Source organism: Erinaceus europaeus, chromosome 17 (assembly GCF_950295315.1).
Source record: "Erinaceus europaeus chromosome 17, mEriEur2.1, whole genome shotgun sequence".
Taxonomy (NCBI): domain Eukaryota; kingdom Metazoa; phylum Chordata; class Mammalia; order Eulipotyphla; family Erinaceidae; genus Erinaceus; species Erinaceus europaeus.
Genome location: NC_080178.1, coordinates 60,290,338 through 60,315,749, shown reverse-complemented (window position 1 = coordinate 60,315,749; position 25,412 = coordinate 60,290,338). Strand labels below are relative to the sequence as shown.

Sequence of the window (25,412 nt, the reverse complement as noted above, 5' to 3'; positions counted from 1 at the left end):
CGGGGGCTAGAACCCGGGTCCTTGCGCACTAGTAATAAGTGCGCTCAACCAGGTGCGCCACCACCCAGCCCCATCTTTCCCCCCCTTTTTATTTACTTTTATGGCCCTGCCATCACTTCCTTTCTAAGCCACACCTACACCTATTGTAACTTCCAGGTGTCTTCTTTTTCTTCTCTCCCAGATAAGATAAACAATGCTTGACTTCCTTAGGTGTTCTCCAGATTCTCTTCCCTCTCATTGATGGTATAAAAACAAAGTTTCCTGGTCACAAACATTTTGGGTATCAGTGGAACTGGGGTTTACAGCCCATTGATCATACTCCCCTAACATTTCTCCCCTCTAGGTATATGGACTAAAATTCTTTTTGGGGTGCAGAAGGAAGGAGTTCTGGCTTCTATAATTGCTTCTCTGCTGGACATGAACATTGACCGGTTGATGCATGACCCCAGCCTGTCTCTGTGTCTTTCCCTCATATGGTAGAGATCAGCCCTCTATTTTTAACACAGCTGGCTGAAGTGATGTTTCTTTAAACAAAAATTCCATTCTCCCAGTTAAAACTCTTTAATAGATTCTCATTGAATTGATAATGAAAATATACTTCATTTCCTATGAAGTCCAAAGGCTTCCCAACTCTTTGTTCCAACTAATTCTTCTGCCATACTTTCATTAGTTTACAGCTACGCTAGACTTCTTATTGCTCCTGGAACACACTAAACTGGTTCCTGCCTCTGTGGCTTTGACGTAGCTTGACCTGTTTCCTGTAATGTTCTTTCTTTGATTTTTAAATTACCAACGTTCTTTCTCTGGTTATCCTACGTAGTTTCATCTATTACATTATCCTGTGTTATTTTCTTGACAGCTCTTATCACTATTTCAATGCAACATATTCATATATAAATATCTCCACCTCTTTAATATATTGGACGTTGTTGGAAAGTTGCTATTTTGCATTTTATTATATTTATGATTCAGAGCCTCACACAAGCAATTTCACCACACCAGGGCTATTTTTTTTATTCACTAACTCAAAAAGAAAGAGAGACCATAGCAGCAGAGCTAGCCCTCGTGTCCTGGTGGAATTCCTCAGTGGTTCCAAGATTCAGACCTGGGCTAAGTACATACAAGGAAGGTGTCCAAACCAGTGTGCTATTTTCTAACCTTGAACCTTCCCATTTTATAGATAGTCTCCCCAAGTTCCATCATCATAGATTCATTACTTTGATCTACAAAGAAGCACTCCACTTTCTTCTTCAGCTTTTTGGTCTCATCTATTAATCCAATTTGGGCACACTGCAGGGTGTCACATGCATCTTGTAACTTCCTTGTTTAGTTTTCCAGCCTAACGTTGGTGGATCTGAATTCACACCATAAACATTTTAAAATCTCTTCAAGGATTCTTCATCACAGTATGTAACTGAGAAGTATCCATCATCTGCTTAGTTTGATTTTTCATCTTCTCATCCTTGTCACCTGCTCCCACTTCTCCATTTGCTAGTTCATCTGATTCATGTCCTCCTATATTTGGAAGCCCTAGATCAGATCCACACTTGAACTCGTCCAATAGTATATTGTCATCTTTGTGTTATAAATTGCTTCCACATCATTCTGAATCTTTTCAAATGATTTGCTTATGGGCTGTGCTGTGTTCTTGGACTTGTTACCTCAATGTTTCTTCCTTCCACATTTTCTTTTTGTATACCATTGCATCCCTTCACTAAATTTAATCTTGGTATGTGCCATTGGATCCTCTGAAAATTGCTTGCCATGCATGTAAAAAGCATGTTTTAACTTCTCTATGTACTTCTGCTCATCTAGCATCACGTTTTGCGTTTTAGCATTCTATTCTTAGATGATTACATATCATGCAGCTTTTCATGTGTGTCATCTAGAACATCTATCTAACTTCTTGATTTTTATCCTCAGATTGTATCACAACATCAGAAAGAAAAGATGTTCTTTCTTGGTTTTTTGAGAATGTTCCTTGGCTTACTTTGTAGTTTTTTCATAGTCAGACAATGTTCTCTAAATTCTGTATTTTCTTTCATGAAATTCTTCACCTTCTCAGTAACTTTCGGTTTAGTGATGTCACGGTTGACTCTTCACTGGCAGAATAATTGTACAGAAGTAGATGGCAACTGAAATAATTTCCAAGATGGCTACCATAAGCAGAGTCCCTCAAATTATTGCCAGTAATCACCTGTAGCAGCCAGATCTGGAACATGATGCACAAAACAGACAGGGAGGGGCCCTAGCATGTGACGAAAAGCTCAGGTTTCTAGAATATAGTCCGAAGTGAAGAGGCCAAGGAGGGGAAGCAAACCTCTCTTCCACTGTTTCCTCCTTCTAGGGTATTTAGCTCAGGGGCAGTTATCAACCCTCAATTTTGCCTTTAGCTGCCTCCCAACTATCAGGTCCTCAGCCTCCAGGGAAATATATCATCAGCTAGTCATCAAGGTGATGACATCAGTGATCACTGGCTGGGCAGAACCTGGCATGGGGTAGGGAGGAGCTAGAGCAACTGATTTTTTTTTTCTTTGCCTTCCTCTGACTTGAAGTAATTTCTTTAGTTCCTAGAAAGTGAGGGCAGGAAAATACAGACCCAAACGGAGAGAAAGTTAAAGACACCACAGCACCAAAGCTTCTTTTGATGCACTGGGGGATAGGTTCAATTTTGAGTTGCGCACATGGCAAAGCAGCACACTATCCAAGTGAGCTATTTTATCAGCCTATTAAGCAAATTTTTAAATAACTTGGTTTTCATTTTAAATATAAGGAGGGAGCTGGGGAAGGTGGCTCAGATGTAGAGCATATGCTTTGCATGTGTGAGGTGCTAGGTTCAATCCTTGCCAATATATAAATTTAGAGAACAGTTTTCTGGCCTGTTTGTATAACTCTTTCTTTCCCTTTCTTTCTTTGTTGTACAAACACAATTATAAAATAAAAGAAAGAAGAGAAACTTAAAATCATTCTTCATAGCCAGTATTTTAAAACTGAAGTGATTCTACTTAATTATGCTCCACTTAACTATTGTGTGACCACATATAATTTTCAAGATTAAATAATTTTGTGATGGAGTCAAGACAGAGACACTAGGCATTGCTCTGGTATATGAGGTACTGAGGGTGGAAACCAGTCCTTGGGACCTCATGTATTTAAGTTCTATGCTTCACCCACTAGGCCACCTCCCATGATTTCAATATTTTAAGATCAATGCTTGAGCTCTTATTTGTAACCCTTGAAAAGGAGGATGAAATCACTCCTTTCTGTATTTTATATGGATTAAATATATGGTGTTAAGTAAAACAGCTAGCAAAGAGTCGCGTTCTGAGGGGTATTTAATAGACATTGACTGAGTATGGAGTTTAGTAATATAAATTGACATTTTCAAATTAAAACCATATAAATATTAGAGATGGGATGAGAAAAAATAAAGCATTGTTTTGGTGGGTACAGATGGCTGTATTTATTTTTATTACTTTTATTTATTGGATAGAGACAGACAAATCCAGAGGGAAGGGGGAGATAGGGATGGACAGAGACAGAGAGACACCTGCAACACTGCTTCACCATTTGCAAAGCTTTCCCCCTGCAGGTGGGGATTGGGGGGCTCAAATCTGGGTCCTTGCACATTGTAACATGTGCGCTCAACCAGATGCATCACCATCCAGCTCTGAGGTGACTATATTTATATAATCGCTTAGAGAACTATGAGTACTGCCTTTTCTTTAGCCATGATACCACATTAGCATGGGTTGCTTTGAAGAGTATTTGGGTGGGGAAGGGGTTTTATTTATTGAAACTCTCTGTATTATTTCGCCAAATGCAATGAGAACATATTACTTTGGAACAAAAAAAATTAAAAAGAACAAAGATATATATTTATTATTATTATTCATTCACCTACTCATTTATTAATTCATCATCTGATATATATTGAATCCTTGCTGATGATCAATAAGTAAACTAAGTCCGTCTTTTCTGTAAACTGTCAGATATGACTTTTTCAGAGGCATGCTAGCTGAATTTGGCTTTACTTTATAGATTAGCAAAGCAGTTCTATTCTTTGTTCTAAAGGCTTACCCAATTCCCCCATGGAATTAATGGAATAACTAAATTACTTAATTTCTCTCCTTTCCTTTCTATCTGTAGTTTCTATACTAGAGGAGGACTGATTGTCTCCATAACTCCAGTGAATTATGGGTGGGCTCTGTTGATGGGAAAATGGAATTTTGAGTCAGAAGGCCAGAATGCATATCCTGAATGACACTGTGAGTAGATATGTAATATTGTAATAGTTTTTACTTTTTCACCTTAGCACCGTCTTCTCTCTGTAATACTCCTTATCTCATAAGCCGATTATAAAGCTGAAATAGGATCAAATATCAAGTCACAATCGAAAAGTGATGGAAGAATGCATATTATTATTTCTCCACACAGAAGTTATGGTTTGCTTCCCAGTAGAGACCAATGACAGATTTGCACACTTACAAGTATTCAGAGATTGCTACTAGAAGCCACACTACACTAAATTTGGTGCTTAGAAGCTTCAATTATTCCCTGAAGCAACAATAGTCATTTTAGGCAAAGATGTTATTTCTTCCTGGTAACAATCACAAATGCAGCTAACCAACAAAAATATCTGACCTGGGGTAATCATCTTCAACAAGCATGTGCTTTGGAATTGGTGAGTATCTTCCTGGAGAGATGGGCGGCAGGGAGGTTTTGTATTCTAAAGTGCCATTGTTGCCAGAGAGTAGATGGTTTTCCATTGGTGGGGAATACGCTAAGGGGTGAAAAAGAGAAAAAAAAAAGAATCCTGTTACATGGGTAACAGTGTGACATGCTACAGTTGTGTTAAAAATGGAAAGATTTTGCTTACATGCCTTAGATTTGCTTGTCCTCCAAGAGGGGGACATTGCTATTTGATTTGCTTGCATTTAATATGTCTAAGCACATGGTGACCTTTAGGATTAGAAAGCTGTAATAACCGTTCTATTTGTAAGCTCAGTTGGCATCATGAAGTGAAGAGAGGAATTGGGGAGACCAGCATACATATTTGTGGAATAGATATTAATGTTCCACTGAAAGAAAAACGCTAGTTTTCTAATTGCAGAGCTCACAGTCTTTGTGCATGACTGACATTCAATCATCAAAAGCAAAGAGGCTCTTAGAAATAAACTCTTGTTTATATAGACTTTAATGCCCAAGTATGCCCTACGCTCACCTCAGGAAGGCTAAAAACTCAGGTAGTGCTTTCTCTTTTTCTCACCCTAATTCATCTCTCCTTAGAGCTGGCTAACACTTCTCCACCAGGCTTCCACTACTGCCCCTTTAAGATCCATTTTATACTTTAAGACATTCAGCTTTGATCATGCTATTCTTATTTAAAATGCTCTCCACTGCCACCACCACACTGTGTTTTTGCCTTTCTTATAAAACTGATTGGGGCCAGGTGGTGGCGCATCTGGTTGACCACACATGTTACAATGTGTAGGGACCCAGGTTCAAGCCCCCAGTCCTCACCTTCAGGGGGAAAGCTTTGCAAGTAGTGAAGCAGTGCTGCGGGTGTCTCTCTGCTTCTCTCCTTCTCTATCTCTCTTTTCCTCTCAATTTCTGGCTGATTCTATCCAATAAATAAATAAAGATAATAAAAAATGATCTATTTTCAATTTCACTCTTACACATGTTATATAGTCCACTAACAAAGCCTGTTATTCCAGGCATCGGAATCTTTGTTCCACTGCACCAATCATCTACTGCTGCTTATTACAGGGCATTACTGATGATGACATTTGACCCATTCTTCAAAATAGAATTCAAATGCTACCCTCTTCATAAAGATTTTTCTGAGGGGTAAGGCGGTAGCGCAGCGGGTTAAGCTCACATGGCGTGAAGAAGTGCAAGGACCGGTGTAAGGATCCCAGTTCCAGCCCCAGTCTCCCACCTGCAGGGGGGGTCACTTCACAAGTGGTGAAGCAGGTCTGCAGTTGTCTCTCTTTCTCTCCTCTTCTCTGTCTTCCCCTCCTCTCTCCATTTCTCTCTGTCCTATCCAACACCAATGACATCAATAACAACAACAATAATAATCACAGTAATAATAAAATAACAAGGGCAAAAAAGAAAAATAATAGCCTCTAGGAGCAGTGGATTCATGGTCTAATCCCAGCAATAACCCTGGAGGAAAAAAAAAACAAAATCTGACCTCCCAAGTCAAGTTATCCCATTTTTTTGTGTGCCCCAAAAGATTAATATTAATTGTTTTTTACATTTCCCATGGTTTATACACCCCATATTTTTCCAGCTACTGCTGCTGCTTACATATCTAAATTCGCCTTACTTCCACTGAAGACCATGGTCATCTCTCCTTTGTAGCTCACATTTTGTCTGATAAAGTGTCATGTACATATTGAAGTGACTCAATGTATATTCCTTAAATTGATCAGGACATTTTTTTTTTCTTTCATTACCATGGACCTTAATTCCCTTTTGTAAAGAATCTGAGTTTCAAGGTTCACTGTTTCTTAATTTATCCAATTTGAAAAACTGATCAATAAAATTATTTGCTATCATAAGGCCAAGCTGGTCTTAGCTTACTGCTTGCTTGAAAAAAAAAAAAAGACATAGTTTGGGAGCAATTCATTTTAGAGTCACCATTAAGAAAAGCAATAGCTGTTGTAATGGGCAGGTATTAAAATTATTCAACCTTCAAATTTCTCTCAAGAGAAATGTCTACATCTAAGAGAGGTTAAATGACTTAAGACCACAGTATCAACTGATAGCATGCCCTGAAGACATTCTAACTTTCCAGTTTCACAACTGAATTCTCAAAATTTTAGAGTGAGCAGACTTACTGATGTCAATAAAACTTCCCCTTAAGCTACATTAAAAAGAAACGATTCACATCTAGACCTACTTCCTAAAGACAACATCCTAGGTAAGGTTCTCCCTGACCTAAGAGGATGAGGAGAAAACAAGGGACTCGTGTAATAGCGGACTTGGTGAGGACCCAGCATACTGTCACACAGAGACTCCTTAATTTAGAAGCCCACACTCCCACTTATCTACCTACTTCCACTTTCCACTCTCACGTTCACTGACAGTTTTTTTTTTTTTTTTTTTTTCCCTCCAGGGTTATTGCTGGGCTCGGTGCCTGCACCATGAATCCACGGCTCCTGGAGGCCATTTTTCCCCCTTTTTGTTGCCCTAGTTGTTGCAGCCTCGTTGCAGTTATTATTGCCATTGCCATTGTTGACGTTGCTTTGTTGTTGGGTAGGACAGAGAGAAATAGAGAGAGGAGGGGAAGACAGGGAGGGGGGGAGAGAAAGATAGACACCTGCAGACCTGCTTCACCACCCATGAAGTGACTCCACTGCAGGTGAAGAGCCGGGGGCTCGAACTGGGATCCTTACACCGGTCCCTGCGCTTTGCGCCACGTGCGCTTAACCCACTGCGCCACAGCCTGACCCCCTCACTGACAGTTTTCACTGTCAACATAACAAAGCCAGGTAAAGGAGAGGGCTATAGTGATGGTGATTGAGGATCATAAATTCACAATCAAGTGCAGGATCCTCTCCCTCTGGGGGAAGCATAATGCTATCTCTGGTTTACCAGACCAGTCTCTTATCCCCCCTCAGCCACTCTAGTGATCTGACGTAGCAAGAAAGAACAGTACGGCCTGAGCACACTATGCTTAGGAACTTGAGAAACAACCTCCAAAACATGTTACTCCTCTGCTGCCGCGACCGCATTGTCTTTCCAGAGTGGTGGACCTTTTCTAACTTACGAGAGTGTGAGAGTGTCCCATCTTCAAAACACTAGGTAAGGCAATGAGAAGAGAAAGTGCTTTGAGAAGTATTTCTATCAAAGAATCAAGGGTGAAAAGTGCAAGCAGAGTTCTGCATCAAGTTTTAAAGAACAGCAACTTTGCAAACTTGGCAAACCATTTCAGGATGACACTGAGCGTGGTACTTACAATGAGTGATATCGGGTGGGCCATAAGGATCAGTCATATAAATGGTGGTAGGTTTGCCAACTTTTAGATAAACTACATCGGATGTGTTCTTTAATATTGCTACTGCCTCTTCATGTGTTACTTCTTCTAAACTATAGTTGTTTACCTGAAAAAGAAAAAGTTGATATTAGAGATGAAATCTATGCAAAGGAAGAGAAATATACAGACAAGAGGATATGTAGAATAATGAACTTGCAGTGAGTTTCCTCAAGTATTTCTATTGTATTTCTATTGTACTTTGACAGAACAGATGGATTAATGTCATTATCCAAAGAAGATAAGCTATAGTGATTGATGCGGTAAGGTTGATTCTGCTTTTTTCTATGAGGAAGAAATACACTATAATGAAAATCAGAAAGTTTGAGACATTCAATCCATTTTACCCCTCTCATATTAATTAAATAGTTATTTGTGAGACTATAAGTCAATAGGAGTATATATATTAACGCCATTCCCACCACCAAAGGTCTGTGTCTCCCTCCCCCCCAACACACCGCCAGTGAAGCTGCACATGTACCCTAAACCTCCACCCAGAGATTTTTTACATACTCCAAAATCAGTCAGATTCTGCTTTGAGTTTCCCTTTCTGTTCTTCTTTCTCAACTTCTGTATATGAGTGGGATCATCTTTCTAACTTATCTCACTTAACATAATTCCTTCTAGCTCCAAAGAGGGTTTGAAGAATAGGGTTTTTCTCTTTAGGAGAGCAGCGTCTCCCTCCTAGTTCACACAAAGAAGTAATATTAACTACAGAATATTAAAAACCTTGAGATAGCATAATGATTATGCAAACAGACTCTCACGCCTGAGGCACCCCAAAGTCCCAGGTTCAGACCCCTGCACCACCATAAGCCAGAGTTGAGCAATGCTCTGATTAAAAAAAAAAATTTCCATACTTGCCCTAGAACATAGGCTCTGTACTTTCTTTATTGCTTTTAAAATTTTTATATTTATTTATTTATTTTCCCTTTTGTTGCCCTTGTTTTTTATTGTTGTTATAGTTATTATTATTGTTATTATTGATGTCATCATTGTTAGCCCAGAGAGAAATGGAGAGAGGAGGGGAAGACAAAGATAGACACCTGTAGACCTGCTTTACCACTTGTGAAGGGACTCCCCTGCAGGTGGGGAGTTGGGGGCTCAAACTGGGATCCTTATGCTGGTCCTTGTGCTTCGTGCCATGTGTGCTTAACCTGCTGCACTACTGCCCGACTCCCAACTCTATACTTTCTAATTAGCACTTGAGTTGTATCTTACAGCACAGCCTCAATCTTATCTTATTATGTAAATACCATGGCTGTAGTTAGTCCTCCTTGGTATAGCTCAAGGGAACCTGAAAGAGGAAGGAGTTGAATCTGACTGATATCTATGGATGTTGACATTGATCTCTAACTGAGGCCTCTAACTGTAGGCCTCTTACTGGTGCCTGTAGGTTTCCTCTAGAAGAGTGATATCTTCTTAACTCTTTTTATATTTTCAGTGTTTAACACTTGCTCATTCACTAATCTAAAGTTTATTTCATACCTATAAAGTGGTAATCATTGGTCTTGTTATTAAAGATATAGTGATAATAAAAACAGTAATAGTAATAATAATAATAATAATATGTATTTATTAGGCTGAGGTCCACAACAGAAATGATTATGTTATGCTATATATGTCAACACAATAAAACTATTGAATACCCTCTAAAGTAGCTATGATAGTTATATAGATATATTATATAGATAAGAAAGTGCTGACATGCCAAAAGTCACTGATTTAATCCACAATAGAGGTAGAATTCAAAGTCAGGTAGGTTCTACAAACTATGCTCTTAATCACTCAACTATATTGCTCCTTCCAAAAAGAGGTGTGTCTTTCCCATGAAACTCACATTCTACTAGGGCACAGTTGTTTGGAGAGTGAATGGATAGAAGATAGGGTCAGGCAGAGATGAATAATGAAAAGGCACTACAGACAGGGGATATTGTCAATCACAGTAGTCTTAATAATAGAGATATAATAAAAACCCTAGTAACAGCAACTAATATCAATATTTACTTAGCACACACTATATATATGGAATACTATGTATACATATTTACAAGATCATATAAATATTATAGCTCCCTGAGATAGACCTGAATATTGAAATTCATTTTACAGGTAAGAAAAACTAATGATTAAAGAGGTTAACTTGCAAGGCTTAGGAGAAGGCCCAGTGGGAGAGTGTATGACTTACTATACATATGATCCTAGAGACCACATGGGAGGAGCACTATGCACAACACCAAGGAAAATTCTTAGACTGTGGAGAAGTGATTTACTTGATATCCTCCCTGCCCCTTTCTTCCTGTGAAATATACAGAGGAAAAACTTGGGCCTAGAAATAGCTCAGTGTGTCTGACACACTACACTAGGTTCATTCCCTGGCAACATATAAAAAAATAAAGGGGCTGGACAGTGGTGTATCCAGTCATGCACAGAAATTACAATGCTTAAAGGCCCAGGTTCAAGCCCCTGGTCCCCATCTGTAGGGGAGGGGGTTTCATGAGTGGTGAAGCAGCACTGCAGGTGTCTCTATGAATCTCCTGTTCTCTTTTCACTGCCTCCCTCTCAATTTTTTTCTCAGTTTCTATCCAATAAATGAATGAATAAATATAATATTAAAAAATAAAAGTAAGATTTTAACACGCAACAGAGAAATCAAACAGCCATTAGTCAACTTGTTTCAAGAGAACAGGGTTTCCCTTTAGGAGAGCAGGGTCTCCTTCCTAGTTCACATAAAGAAGTAATATTAACCTAGAGTATTAAAAACCCTGAGTAATTATAACATTTATCACTTAATCCTGTGTTAACAGTATACTGTGCTATTCTAATACCAAAGAACATTATTAAAAAAGTAAATAAGCAAAATGGAATGTGACTTTGTATATCCCATTGAATTCTAAGTGTTCTTGAACATTTTATTAGCAACTTTTTAGGGCAGTACTTAGATAATGAATACTTACAAATGATGCATATATGTACTGTGTGTAAAAACCAATATAAATATATGCATACACTGTATATAGAATTAAATGCTTTCTCTCAAAAAACAATTGCTAAGTGACTCCGAATAGTAAGTTCGTGCCCACAGAATCATCTATATAAAAAAGAGGAAAGAGGGAGTCGGGCAGTAGCGCAGTGGGTTAAGCGCACGTGGTGCAAAGCGCAAGCACCGTCATAAGAATCCTGGTTCAATCCCCCGGCTCCCCACCTCCAGGGAGGTTGCTTCACAAACGGTAAAGCAGGTCTGCAGGTGTCTGTCTTTCTCTCCCCCTCTCTGTCTTCCCCTCCTCTCTCCATTTCTCTCTGTCCTATCCAACAATGATGACATCAAGAACAATAATAATAACTACAACAATAAAACAAGGGCAACAAAAAGGGAAATAAATATTTTTTAAAAATTTAAAAAGAAAAAAGTAATTTATTGGCATTCTATGTGAGAATGAAAGCCAACAGAAAAAAAAAAAAGACCCTGAAAGCTGAAAAGCAACTGGTTAAAATTACAAGCAGCATCAATGTTCTGCTTCTGACAAGGATTAATTTTCCTCTCAGGGTATAAATAGCACATTGCCCATTAGATTATAAGTGAGAGAGAAATGAGATGAGATGGGACAGGATGAGATGAGGGCAATGCTTAATAGAACACATTTCTATCATTGTTAAGGTGGGTAGTGAAATGTAGTTAAAATGTTCACTGAGCTTTTTCCTATAAACATCTGTGTACTGATGAGTTTAATTAAAATACTGTTGATGAGGCTTCTGTGTGGTCTTTTTAAAAATTCAGAATAGCACAGGATCTGGACCAAAAAGTGTTCTTTTGTGCTGAAGTTTTCAAAATGTTTTTTTTTCTTCACTAAAGTGGGTTTATTTGGGTTAATTATGTGTGTGCATTATCCTGTGAACTATTAAGATAAAGGACCTACAGCTGGAGTCGATTGTATGCAGAGAGAGGCACATTTAACTGATTGGTTACTTGCTCTTAGTCGTTGTTTTCCATTGTCTTTTTTTCCCTTTCTTTTATTTTACATCAAGTATCTGCATATAATAGTGTGCACTGGTCTGCTTTCAGAGAAGATCATGTGCATTGATTGAAGTACTGTGTGGGGTTCACAACACAGAGAAGGTGCTTGCGTGCAGTGGGGGCTTGCATTTGCAGTAGACCAAGAGGAGAGGTGTGAAATAAGACAACTCATTCTCTCCAATTGGAAAGGGAACAGCGTGATGCAGATGAAGAAGGGAGGGAGGCAACTGAAGAAAGAGATTCCTGGAGACTTGCAAGGCAGGGAGTCTTTTGGAATTCCTGTGAGTGTGAGGATCCATATATGTATCTTTACAGGACGGAAGAACAGAGTCAAAGCACAGAGGCTTCCTTAATGGCACCCAGTATAAGATCTCATGAGCAATGGGAAACTGAGATGAGAAAGAAGAACATTGATTTCTCAAATCCAGTGAATTGCCTGAAATTTATTAGAAATAACAGCCATGCTTTAGACCTATGTGTTTCTAGAAATAAAGGTAACCTGGCTTAAAAGTTAATGTAAAACCAGATCCGGTGTTAATACCTACTTCATAAATTTTGGTCAGTTAATACTGAATATTAATTTTCTTAGATATAAAATGGAGATGGTGATAATTTGTGTTTGTGAGCAAAGAATGGTATAACGTGAGAAGACACTGTAGAATACACAGCAGTCTAGAAATAGCAGTCAAGCATCGTATTCAGACCTAGAGTTTCTTCTGATCATGCCGTTAGAAATAGTTTCTTTCCATTCAGGGTTTTCCTGTAAAACTATTGCCTCTTGCCTCATGTCACATTTACTCCTACAGTGCCTATCCCATCCCAAACACAGACCACAAAGGCAACGATTAAATCATTTTCGTCTTTGTATTCTCTCAATTGATGTACTGTGACTAGTACGTACTTAATACATGTTGAAATAGTAAGTCACAGAATCACCACGTGGCAATGAGAAACAATCACAATTTTATATGTTTAGGGAAGAATGAAGCATTTATAACTATTTTACATTTGTGTTCCGTCAGAGGAAAAGGAAAGACATGAAGGACATTCAGGCAACAATATACAATTATTGTACATTCACTTCATGGACATGTGACATAGAGCAATGAGAGACAGTATAGAATGTAAGCACCCATTCATGTCAGCTTACAGAGGACACCATTAAGGTTCTAACAGTGTCAGTTTCCTTCTACACTAATTGTTGATGTATTTTTTAAATTTATTTATTTTATTTTGTCCCTTTTGTTGCCCTTGTTGTTTATTATTGTTGCTGTTATTGCTGGCATCGTTGTTAGATAGGACAGAGAGAATGGAGAGAGGAGGGGAAGAAAGAGGGGGAGAAAAAGATAGACACCTGCAGACCTGCTTCACTGCCTTTGAAGTAACCCCCCTTGCAGTGGGCGAGCCGGGGGCTCGAACCTGGATCCTTAGGCTGGTCCTTGCGCTTTGTGCCACGTGCGCTTAACCCACTGCACCACTGCCCGACTCCCAGTATTTCTTTGTGTTTTACTCTAACATAGAGCAAGTGATTTTTTTTTTTTAATTGACCCAGATTTTTCATCAGTGGTCACCAAAATGAAAGTGTGATATTTGTAAGTAGCTTTCCTAGGGTAATTTATTGGGTATGGAAAAAAAATTAGACTTTTATTAATATTTATAACATAGATTTCATGTTTTATAAATTTAACATATTTAAAAATGTGCATAATATATTAGCAAAATGACATGTAGGCAATTAAAGTAGAGAGGCTTATACACATATACATATGAAATTTTTATGTTTTAATGATAGATACTATTAAAAGAATTTTCAAATCAATGCTCTGAAGTAAGTACCCTTATCTGATATCCATAGGGCAAATTCTATAAACAGGACTACTAAAGTGAATATAGAAAATACATTTTAAAGAATAATATAACACAAGACTAAGTTTTAATATATGCCAGTGAAATTGTATAGCATTGTACTTTTACTGCATTTGCGAGATACCAGAAGGGATTAGAAGGGAGGTGAAATGATTATTTAGATTTTTTTCCTGCATGTTTCAAAAATAACAAATATGTAAAGAACAGATTTAAGGGCATTTTCTTCCTCACATTCTTTTAACTCATTACTGGAGACTGTTAAAAGTGAAAGTACTAGTGTTCAATGCTCTGGCCTCATGCAGTCAATAGTTCACTACAATTCACTCCTCAGATCTGCCAATAATTTGCCTCCTCAAGTATTCTCTAAGGACAGAAAGTTGCTTGCTGACAAGGCCTCAATCCCTAGATAGTCTGATTTTCCTAATCAATTTAAAAATGAGGTATTGAGGAGCCCTTTATTTTTGTGTTGAAACACAGGTGGTTGCAGCTGGTTTCATTAGTCTAAGATATACTTAACACCAAGTTCTTTACTAAAGGGAGCTGAGGTGCTTTTTACCTCTGGAATGCAACCAGGCAAGTTCTTCTGTTGGCCATCCTTACATGGGAAATTCAGAAGCCTGGCTACTCTTCCTTCTTGAATTAGCCCACTTCTGAGCTTGGGGCTAGGGGTGGGTCACGAGGCAGAAAACTCACCACTTAAATTTGTCCGTTTCAGTACTCTTTGGTGTTCAGACACACATTATAAATTTTCTTCATGATTTCTTTGAATTCCCTTCTCTGCAGTTTCTCTCCTACTGGACATATAGATCCAGAGATGATGCCAGGATCTGAAGAGATTTCTTGAGAAGAGTCAGTCTAGGTGTTGTTTTCATGCAGCCATCTTGACTCTGCATCAATGCTTTTGGTTCTTAGCTAATACTGGTGAGCCAGTGAGTGTTTTACAGCCTTACTTAAACTCAGATAATTTCTACATAGTTCTATAGTTCTGTTGTTTTTAATGTGACTTTCTTGCTGATATCTGGATGAAACTAAGCAATTTTTCATGTGGCATCTGAGAAAGAACCGATACCATCAATTTTTCTTTAAATTATTACAAAAATTTTCTTCCTAAGACATGAGAATTAAAACAATGTTGTAGAAAGAATAGTTATTTAGAGGGAAAATATACAGTGTGATACATCACAGATCTAAATCATTTGCACATGCCTGGGGGATAGAATCTAAGAGAAGGAAAATAAAAGAATACATGAACGTATGCTAGTCAAGAGAAAATAGGAGGTGGGAAGGAAATGACAGAAAGTGTGCATTAATAGGTATCTGGGAGTTGAAGCAATGTAATTGGTCTTTAGCAACTGCTCTTTAGGAGTGCTTCTTTTTCTTTATTCTGTCCCACAGAGTCATTTTTCTTTTATGATATTACAAAAATTAATCATTTTCATTCTTTTCCAAATTCAGGTTGGCAGTTATCTTAGGAGTACTAATTATACTCTCCTTACATAAGAAAAATAAAAAGAACTATTATTGTTGAAGTTTCTTTTTTTTTCTTTAAAACCCTAAGCAGTTAAAGATCATGCCAGTTATTTGTGAAATCATTGCATCTACAATGAATATAAGACAACTATAATGGGAAAATAGCATGGTGCCTGGGTAATCCTTTGACAGAATCATTTAGACTGAGGGACTTTTTTTCTTTAAGAATTTGAAAATAAACCCAGAAATATTAATAAATCTTCAAGAATTTTACACACATCTAGTATACTATAGTACAGCATTTTAAGAACTACCAGAAGAAAACAATTATTCAAAGGTCTCCCACTGCCTAAAACAACAATAATTTTTAAATGGCACTGTCCTCATTTCTGAATAAAAATTTATTGATAAAGTTTATTCTGAGGCCAATAAATAAGATTTATATTTGAGAGAGAAGTTGTTAGATTTTATGTCCTCATAACACTTCTGGTTCAAATGACACATCATAGCAACTACTTTGTCAAAGGTGAAGAAATGAAAATGACAGTTCTCCCATACAACATAGTGTCTAGAGTGACAAAACTGTATTGTATACTTGACATTTGTTAAGAAGGTAAATTTCATCTATGTTCTCACCACATACACATTATAGCAATATCAGCAGTCAATAATAACAACAACAACAACAATAATAGAGCTGGGAGAGTGCTTTCTTGAGTGTACATGTATCTCAGTGGGTTAAGCGCAAGTGGCGCAAAGCACAAGGACTGTCTTAAGGATCCCAGTTCGAGCCCCCCAGCTCCCCACCTGCAGGGGATTCGCTTCACAGGTGGTGAAGCAGGTCTGCAGGTGTCTATCTTTCTCTCCCTCTCTCTGCCTTCCCCTCCTCTCTCCATTTCTGTCTGTCCTATCCAACAACGCTAACACCAATAACAACAACAATAATAACTACAACAATAAAACAAGGGCAACAAAAAGGGAATAAATAAATACTAAAAAATGTTTGAATAAATAAATAAATAATTTTAAAAAGAAAGAATTTTTTTCCTTTTCCCATCTGAGGCCACAGCCATTTTCTTTTACAATAATTTTATTGAGGTATGATTGGCATGTAAAAAAGATGTACATACCTCAATAAAATTATTTTAGTTGTTATTGCGCTTAACCCGCTGAGCTACCGCCCAACTCCCTAAAGATTTATCTTTTATGAGTATGAGGGAGACCAGTGCATCACTAAGCCATGTGGTGATGCTGGAACAAACCTGGGTCCCAGGTTCGCAAGGTAGGCAGGCACTCTACCTTGTGCCACCTCTCTAGTCACAAGAAAACTAAAATCATAAATGCTACTTTTTTCTTTTAATTTTTTCCCCTTTTGCTGCCCTTTTTAAAAAATTGTTGTAGTTTTCACTGTTATCGATGTTGTCGTTGTTGGATAGGGCAGAGAGAAATGGAGAGAGGAGGGGAAGACAGAGGGGGGAAGAGAAAGATAGACACCTGCAGATCTGCTTCACTGCCTGTGAAGCGATTCCCCTGCAGGTGGAGAGCTGGAGGCTTGAACCGGTGTCCTTATGCTGGTCCTTGTGCTTTGCACCACATGCGCTTAACCTGCTGCGCTACCGACCAAACCCCCATAGTTACTGCTTTTATGAAAACCTTAATGTCACATATTTTTGCCCATCCAGTTGGATCAGATAATTTCTTCTGTTTGAGTGTCTTCTTGAGTAGCAACTACTGCCTGGGACAGGATGGCAACCAACATATTTGTTAATAAAAGAATGACTGAATGGCAACTAAGAGATGGAAGAAAAGAACTGGTGATGAATTCAGGGAAACCAACGCAAATGCCATGCGAGGTGGTCATAAAAGTGGATGCAAGTTAGACCACTTAAATTTGAATATTTCTACCCATCATTAATTGTAAGACCATTGCCAAGTTCATAAAACCTTTCAATGCCTCAGCCTTTTTTTGTTCATAAAAAATAGGCCACTGTAAGAAATGTACCTTTTGGGAGTCATAGTGCAGTGTGTTAAGTGCACATGGCACAAAGCGCAAGGACTGGCATAAGGATCCCGGTTTGAGCTCCTGGCTCCCCACGTGCAGGGGAGTCGCTTCACAAGCAGTGAAGCAGGTCTGCAGGTGTCTATCTTTCTCTCCTCCTCTCTCGATTTCTCTCTGTCCTATCCAACAATGACATCAATAGCAACAATAATAACTACAACAATAAAACAACAAGGGCAACAAAAGGGAATAAGTAAATAGAAAAAAAAGAAATGTACCTTTCATTTCATAAAATTTAAATTTAGCAATTTTAAAAGTACAGATACCATTGCAAATAACAAGTATTAGCTATCAAAATATTACAGGAGACTTGGTAGAGTGCTGGTATGCTTCTAGTTCTGCTTCTGGGATCCCTTCTGTTACATTGCTTGACGTTGTGGTCTATTTACATGGTCATTCTGTTAACATTGGTTTGGTCTCACTCCCCCTGCCTCCGGGAGATTTTGGTTTAGTCTTTGCCTTTTCATGCTTCTTGCTTCTCCCCACCCCCTATCCTATGTTCTTGCTTGGTTCTAGACGCTGCAGCCGGAGGAGAGACATGGAGGAGCCCATTATGTGGTGATTAAGTTGCTGGACTGCTTGCCCGCTCGTGAATAAAGATTAAACTGCGTTCTCAGCTCAGCCATGAGTTTCTGGTCGTCTCTGTCTCCCACCCGTGAAGCCAGCCCGGAGAAAACAACAGTGGAGCTCACACTACTATCTGCAAGTTCAGCCCCTGGCATCATAGAGGAGTATCATGAACAACATGTGTTGCAGTATCCCTCATCCACCCTTCTTCTCTATCTCTCTGAACCTTAAAAGTTCAGCAGTAGTGGAAATCACACAGTTACAGGCTCTGACATGTGAAAAGCAAGACAACAAAGATACATGCATATATTTTGTTGAAGATCTTATTCAGCTGCTTAGATAAATGCATTGAAACATTCAACAATCATGAAATTAGACCACTGGACTACACTCAACCTTTCTAGTGAATAGGGAAATGGGAGCCATGGACACAAAATTTCGGGAGTCAGCCTATTCTATATGCAACCTGTTTGTATATGCTGTAGAAATCACTTTGCTATAGACATAGTGTAGGCTGGTCCTTCTCAAACTCATTTCATCAACATGATGGAGTTAACAAATCCTTGCAGACATGGACAAGAAGCACGCACTGTTTTACAATTGCAAACATATAACTATATCTACTTCTCTTCTCTTATTCTTATCTTATTCTTCTGTTATCTCATGCATTTTCAGTATTTGATTATTATCCTATAGATTTAGTGGAAGACAACAGTAAATGAACATAAAGCAGTTGTATTTGGTGCAATGTGAAACATGTTCCTGCTTATGGTAGCTGATTATTATGCAAACAGTAGATTAGAAAAGAGTGACAATGTTGGTGTTAATTATTGCCTGGGGCTCCAGAACTCTGGGAAGTTGGCAAAGCAAATAGGTGTGTCCTAGGGGAGAGGAGAAAGGAATATGTGACTCAGACCAGAAGTTCTTAAAAGTAGAGACATTATCTATACTTAACAAAGGACTACAAAGATAGAGAAGCAAATCAAGAAATTGGGTTATGCTATTTGTTAGGCAAATTGCACACCTTTAGGGTCTTGAAACAGCACTCCAGGGTAACAGGAGATGGAGTATGACATAGTAACCACACATCATCTGTGGATTTTGTGTATCTGTGAAACCTGGTGAAAATTTAGAGCTTTGGTGTTAAAGTGTCAGCAAGTAAGATATGCTTGTGTACTTTTTTTTTTTTTTTTAAGATCTCTGACCACTAAATGCTTTTCTTCCTATTTCTGCCATGAACTGAACTGTGTGTGTTCCCTTAACCCAAATTCAGATACTGAAGTTCAAACTACCATTATGACCATACCTGGAGATATGGTCTTAAAAATAATGGAAGTTATTAAAAAATAATTAAATACATAAAGTCATAATAATAATCATTATTAAATAATAAATAATTAAATAACAAATAATTAAATAATAAAAATAATTAGATAAATTATAACACCAATATAATTAATATAATAATTAATAATTAAATAAATAATAATTAAATAATAAATAAAGTCTTAAAAATAATTGAAGCTAAAATAATTGAAGTTATAGAAAATAATTGAAGTTAAGTTAAGGGTAGAGCCTTAACATGGTCTAAATGGTACTCTCACAAAAGAGAAAACGAGAAGCTCAACAAAAACTCAGAGGAAAATTCATATGAGAAAACAAAATTAAATAGTTGTTATCAAGTCAGAAATACAGATTTCATAGCTACAGAGTGGACCAGAACCCTGACCTTTTAAAATATTTTATCTTTTATTGGATAGAGACAGTGAAGAGGGACATATGAGCAGAGAGAGAGAGAGAGAGAGAGAGGGAGAGAGACGCTTGTAGGTTCACCTATCATGAAGCTTTCCTCCAGGTAGAGGACTGAGGACTTGAACCTGGGTCCTTGCACACTAACATGTGTGCTCAACCCAGTGCACCATCACCTAACCCTCTAGAACCTTGACTTTTAACTTTTCAGTTTTCAAAACTGTTGAAAGAAGATGCTTCTGTTGTTTAAGGCAATTAGACTATAGCATTTTGTCATGACAGTCATGCATAGGAAAACAAGAGCTTTAGAAATACACAAGTAGGGAGTGGGGCACAGTGGGTTAAGCGTATGTGGCCAAAGCGCAAGGACTGGCATAAGGATCCAGGTTCGAGCCTCAGGCTCCCCACCTGCAGGGGAGTTGCTTCACAGGCGGTGAAGCAGGTCTGCAGGTGTCTGTCTTTCTCTCCCCCTCTCTGTCTTCCCCTCCTCTCTTCATTTCTCTCTGTCCTACAACAATGACAACAACAAGAATAACTATAATAAAAAAAAACACCATCAAGGGCAACAAAAGGGAATTAAATAAAAGGAAATACACAAGTAGCTTCGCTTATTCACTTACCATCAGCAGCCTATCTCCTACTTGCAACCTTCCATCTTTCTGTGCAGCTCCTCCATCTATAATTTTAGTTACATAAATGCTGTTGTCTCCAGGAATGTGCTGGTTCCCCACACCTCCTGCAATACTGAAGCCTAAACCTGTGGGAAAAAAGCAGAAAAAGAAGATATTTTCCTTCCTGCATAAAAAAAAAAAAGAGATTTAAAGTCTCTATAAAAAGGTGAGGGGGAAGGGAGAACAGGAGGTATAAATGCTATAAATCAAAGGTTTTTGTTACTAAAAACAGAATTTCTGTGACCAAGCTTAGTAACTTCATTTTAAAGCACAACTTCTTAAATGATACAATGACCATAAAAAAGTGGGCGTTTTATATGACAATAATGAACAAAACACTTAAGATATCTTACAATACTATGCTTTCATGAAACAAATACTGCGAGGAGCATTTAAGATGGAATACATGATTAGTCAATGGAAAATGATTGCATAATAAACTATAAATAACATCTCTGGAATTATACTTGAAATAAAATGATTTTAAGAAACTATAACAATTGTTAAAATAAATGAAAGGTAAATTTTTAAATTGATTAAAGCAAGTTAATCTAGTTTCCTACTAAGGTAAATAATTACTCTTTATTGATACTTTGATGTCTCATAAATCTGTGAGTGAATTTGTTTGCTTCAGATTTCTAAAATTTGTTCATCAACCAAAAAAATGATTAACAGTAAATAATATCCCCAAACTGACTTTACCTAAGAAACCTAGAAGTACACATCATCTCATATATTCCAAAAGTATTGATTCATATTTACACACAGATGTAGAGTAGTTTAAAAACTGTACCTAGTAGTAAAGAAAATGTTTCAAACTGGCACAGTGTAAGACTTACATGCTTGAGGCTCTCAGTTTCATTCCCAGTATTGCATGTACTGGAGTGACACTCTAGTCTCTATAGATATTCATTACTCTCATATGAAATTTTCTCTACTTCACATGGAACAAAGAAAATATTTTCAAGTTAGAAAATGTATATTCTCAAAAATTTTTATTTTAATATTATTTATTCATTTATTATTGGATAGAGACCGAGATAAACTAAGGCAAGGGAGATAGAGTGGGAGAGAGAAAGAGAGATACCTACAGTCCTGCTTCATCATTCATGAAGCTTTCCCCTCGCAGGTAAGGAGCAGGGGCTTGAACCTGGGTCCTTGTGCACTGTAACGTGTGCGTTTAAGCAGGTGAGCCACTGCCTGGCCCCTTTTAAATCTTTTTTTACCAGAGCACTGCTCAGTTCTGATTTATGGTGGTGCGGGGGACTGAGCCTGGGATGTTGGAGCCTCACGCATGAGAGTCTCTTTGCCCAAAAATTTCATAGTGACATGTTAGAATCAGTTTATTACATTTATAGCAGTACAGAAATCATTCAAAACTGGAAAGTGAGGGTTAAAACAAATTCAGGGACTTTGATTTACATCCACTATGCTGATAGTAAATGTCAAAGACAGGTTGAGTTACAGAAGAGGTAAGGAAACAAATTAATGCCATGAACAAGGTTAAATGCAACAAAGAGAATAATTGTCTAGTTGACATTTGAAGTTGAAGATTGTATCCAGGCAATGGAGTGACTGCAAATACTATAGATACACATATATCAGCTGAGAAGAGAATAACAGCTTTTTTCTTTCTCTGATATTAAGTCTTCTTTTAACCTGGTGACTGAAAGAGTAGTGAGGTCTTTTTACTAAGAACTCTGAAGATAAAGAACTAAAATCATTTCCTGATTTTTCTTACTGTGGTGGAATGTGGATTCACTTTTAAAACAATCAATAATCATATTCTTGATATTTAATTCAACAAGAGAATCAGATGTGTCTTATTTACATTAATAATATCCATTTGTTTGCTGGTAGGAGTTTGTATCTGTGGTATAAGATTAAAGCTCTCCCTGATCACTCACTAGTCAATGGGTTGTTGGTTCACTCATGGATCAATTCATTCACCTGACTGCATATTATGTATTATATAATCAGCTATAACTGAATGTCACCAACAGAAATGTAAAGGAATGAACAGACCTGAAGAAATAATGATTGGGAGCCGGGTGGTAGTACAGCGGGCTAAGTGCACATGGTGCGAGGCACAAGGACCAGCAAGGAGATCCTGGTTCAAGCCACCGGTTTCCCACCTGCAGGGGAAGGGGGGGCCGCTTCACAAATGGTAAAGCAGGTATCTATCTTTCTCTCCCCTTCTGTGTCTTCCCTTCCTCTCTTGATTTCTCTCTGTCTTATCCAACAACACTGACAGCAATAACAATGATAAACAACAAGGGTAACAAAAGGGAAAAAAATAGCCTCCAGGAGCAGTGGATTCATAGTGCAGACACTGAGCCCCAGTGATAACCCTGGAGGCAAAAAATAAATAGATAGACAGATAGATAGATAGACAGATGATAGATAGATAGATAGATAGATAGATAGATAGATAGATAGATAGATAGATAGATAGGATGATCCAAGAGTGAGTTCATGCGACAATGTGACTGGACCTTGCTGAAGCAGTGATCTCAATTCAGTTGAAGCCAGTGATTTTTTGGAGGGCTACTAAGTGGACATAAATGTGATTTAAGACAACTGAATAGAAAAAGCAAATCTAAAATGATCAGTTCAAAGTAATCTTGAGTATTCATTCCTTGCACACTCTGTTACGACAGCAACAGGTTGATTACATTAAAAATCTATTCTCTCCCCCACCATTAGCTAAAACTTCCCTTTCTTTCCACTCTAGACACACTTGCAGTCTTCAAATCTCTGGATTTTGCCCAACACCTGTTTGTTTGTTATTTTGCTATTTTTGCATTGCCTGGAGTCTCTTCTCTTCAGGGATTTATGTTTATTTGTAAATAGCATTAAACGACATAAATCAAGGTAAGGTTTTGTATGGAACTTCTGGGGTTTTGCTCATTTTTCTTAATTTTTTCCTTTTTTTTTTTGTTTTGTTTTGTCTCCAGGGTTATTGCTGGGAATCAGTGCCTGCTCTATGAGTCCACTGCTCCGAGAGGCCATTTTTTCCCTTTTGTTGCCTTTGTTGTTTATCATTCTTATTGTGTTGTTGTTGGATAGGATAGAGAGATATCGAGAGAGGAGGGGAAGACAAAGAGGGGGAAAGAAAGATTAGATACCTGCTTACTTGTTTCATCACCTGTGAAGTGACTCCCCCATAGGTGGGGAGCTGGGGGCTCAAACCAGGATCCTTACTCCTGTCCTTGTGTGCCATGCCATGTGCACTTAACCCGCTGCCCCACTGCCCAGCCCCCTTTGCTCATTTTTCTTCATGCTTCTTTTGATTTATACCATTTGATACTATATATGCTGATCTACACAATCAATGCAACCAGTGCCACCTTGACATGTTTCACTTCAGACTATGTCTAGAGATGCCAGGCCTGGGTAGTCAACCCTCCATCTCCAATACTTGGGTGAGATCTTTCCTAGCTGACAGGACTCCTAAGTTCCATTTTTGGTGGCACAACTCCTAACAAAACTATAGAACCTAGATATAGAGCAGGGCCCATGAGAGAAGGAACATGTGCCAACTTAGGGAAAAATATAAACCTTAGAAGTACACAATAGTCTACAGTGACTCAATAAGTGCAGCAAGCAAGCAGAAAGACCTAAAAAAGACACCACAACATCCAAAAAAGCAAATGACCCCATCCAAAAATGGGCAAAGGATATGAACAAGACATTCACTTCAGAGGAGATCCAAAAGGCAAACAAACATATGAAAAACTGTTCCAGGTCGCTGATTGTCAGACAAATGCAAATAAAGACAACATTGAGTTACCACCTCACTCCTGTGAGAATGGCATATATCAAAAAGGACAGCAACAACAAATGTTGGAGAGGCTGTGGGGACAGAGGAACCCTTCTGCACTGCTGCTGGGAATGTAAACTGGTCCAGCCTCTCTGGAGAGCAGTCTGGAGAACTCTCACAAGGCTAGACATAGACCTTCCATATGGCCCAGTAATTCCTCTCCTGGGGATATACCCCAAGGACTCCATAACACCCAACCAAAAAGATGTGTGTACTCCTATGTTCATAGCAGCACAATTCATAATAGCTAAAACCTGGAAGGAACCCAGGTGCCCAACAACAGATGAGTGGCTGAGAAAGCTGTGGTACATATACACAATGGAATACTATGCAGCTATTAAGAACAATGAGCCCACCTTATCTGACCCATCTTGGACAGAGCTAGAAGGAATTATGTTAAGTGAACTAAGTTAGAAAGATAAAGATGAGTATGGGATGTCCCCACTCATCAACAGAAGTTAAGAAAGAAGAACAGAAAGGGAAACTAAAAGCAGGATCTGATTAAATCGAGAGCAGGGCACCAATGTAAAAACCCTGTGGTGAAGGGGAGGGTGGCCACTGGGCTTCCCTGTATGGTGGGGGTGGGGGATGGGGAGGTGGGGGGGATGGGACACAGTCTTTTGGTGGTGGGAGTGGTGTTTATGTACAATCCTGTTAAAGTGTAAACATATAAACCACTATTTAATTAATATGAGAGGCGAAAAACTGATATGTCTAGAATTTCTTAAAACACAGACTGAGTCTTTTTAATACATAGGTTGTTTTTGATATGTTGTCTCTCCCAAAAGCCTAGACCAGGGAGAACAGAAACAGACAGTAGCACAGCTATATACAAGATGCTGGGCATTATACCCCAAACCCTAACAAAGGGACTTTCCAAAGTTAACCCTATCACCAAATAATGTGATGATAACAATAACTATCCATTGTCTTCTTGAACCCTAAAACAACAGGAACCTCACATTTCCACTATAGAGGCTATATTTTCCCCAGTCCTGGAACCTTAGGGTGGGGCCCACTTTTCTGCATGCTGCTCTCAATTCAAATCAAATAATATTGCATCCGCGGGTCACAACCTAATCAACGCAACGAGTGCGACCCCAGCATGCTTCACTTCAGACTGTGACCAGAGACTTCAGGTGTGG

General features: G+C 38.3%; 1 protein-coding gene across 13 annotated transcripts in view; it reads right to left on the bottom strand.

Moving 5' to 3' along the window:
- DLG2 (discs large MAGUK scaffold protein 2) overlaps nt 1-25,412 on the bottom strand; it is a 1,912,587-nt gene that overhangs the window by 466,337 nt on the left and 1,420,838 nt on the right. For all 13 annotated transcript variants that reach the window (XM_060176807.1, XM_060176791.1, XM_060176792.1 and 10 more), the window contains 3 exons: nt 20,394-20,530; nt 7,973-8,117; nt 4,645-4,783 (listed from right to left, as the gene is read on the bottom strand). In XM_060176807.1, the coding sequence (XP_060032790.1) occupies nt 4,645-4,783; nt 7,973-8,117; nt 20,394-20,530 (421 nt within the window). The remainder of the gene's footprint in view (nt 1-4,644; nt 4,784-7,972; nt 8,118-20,393; nt 20,531-25,412) is intronic.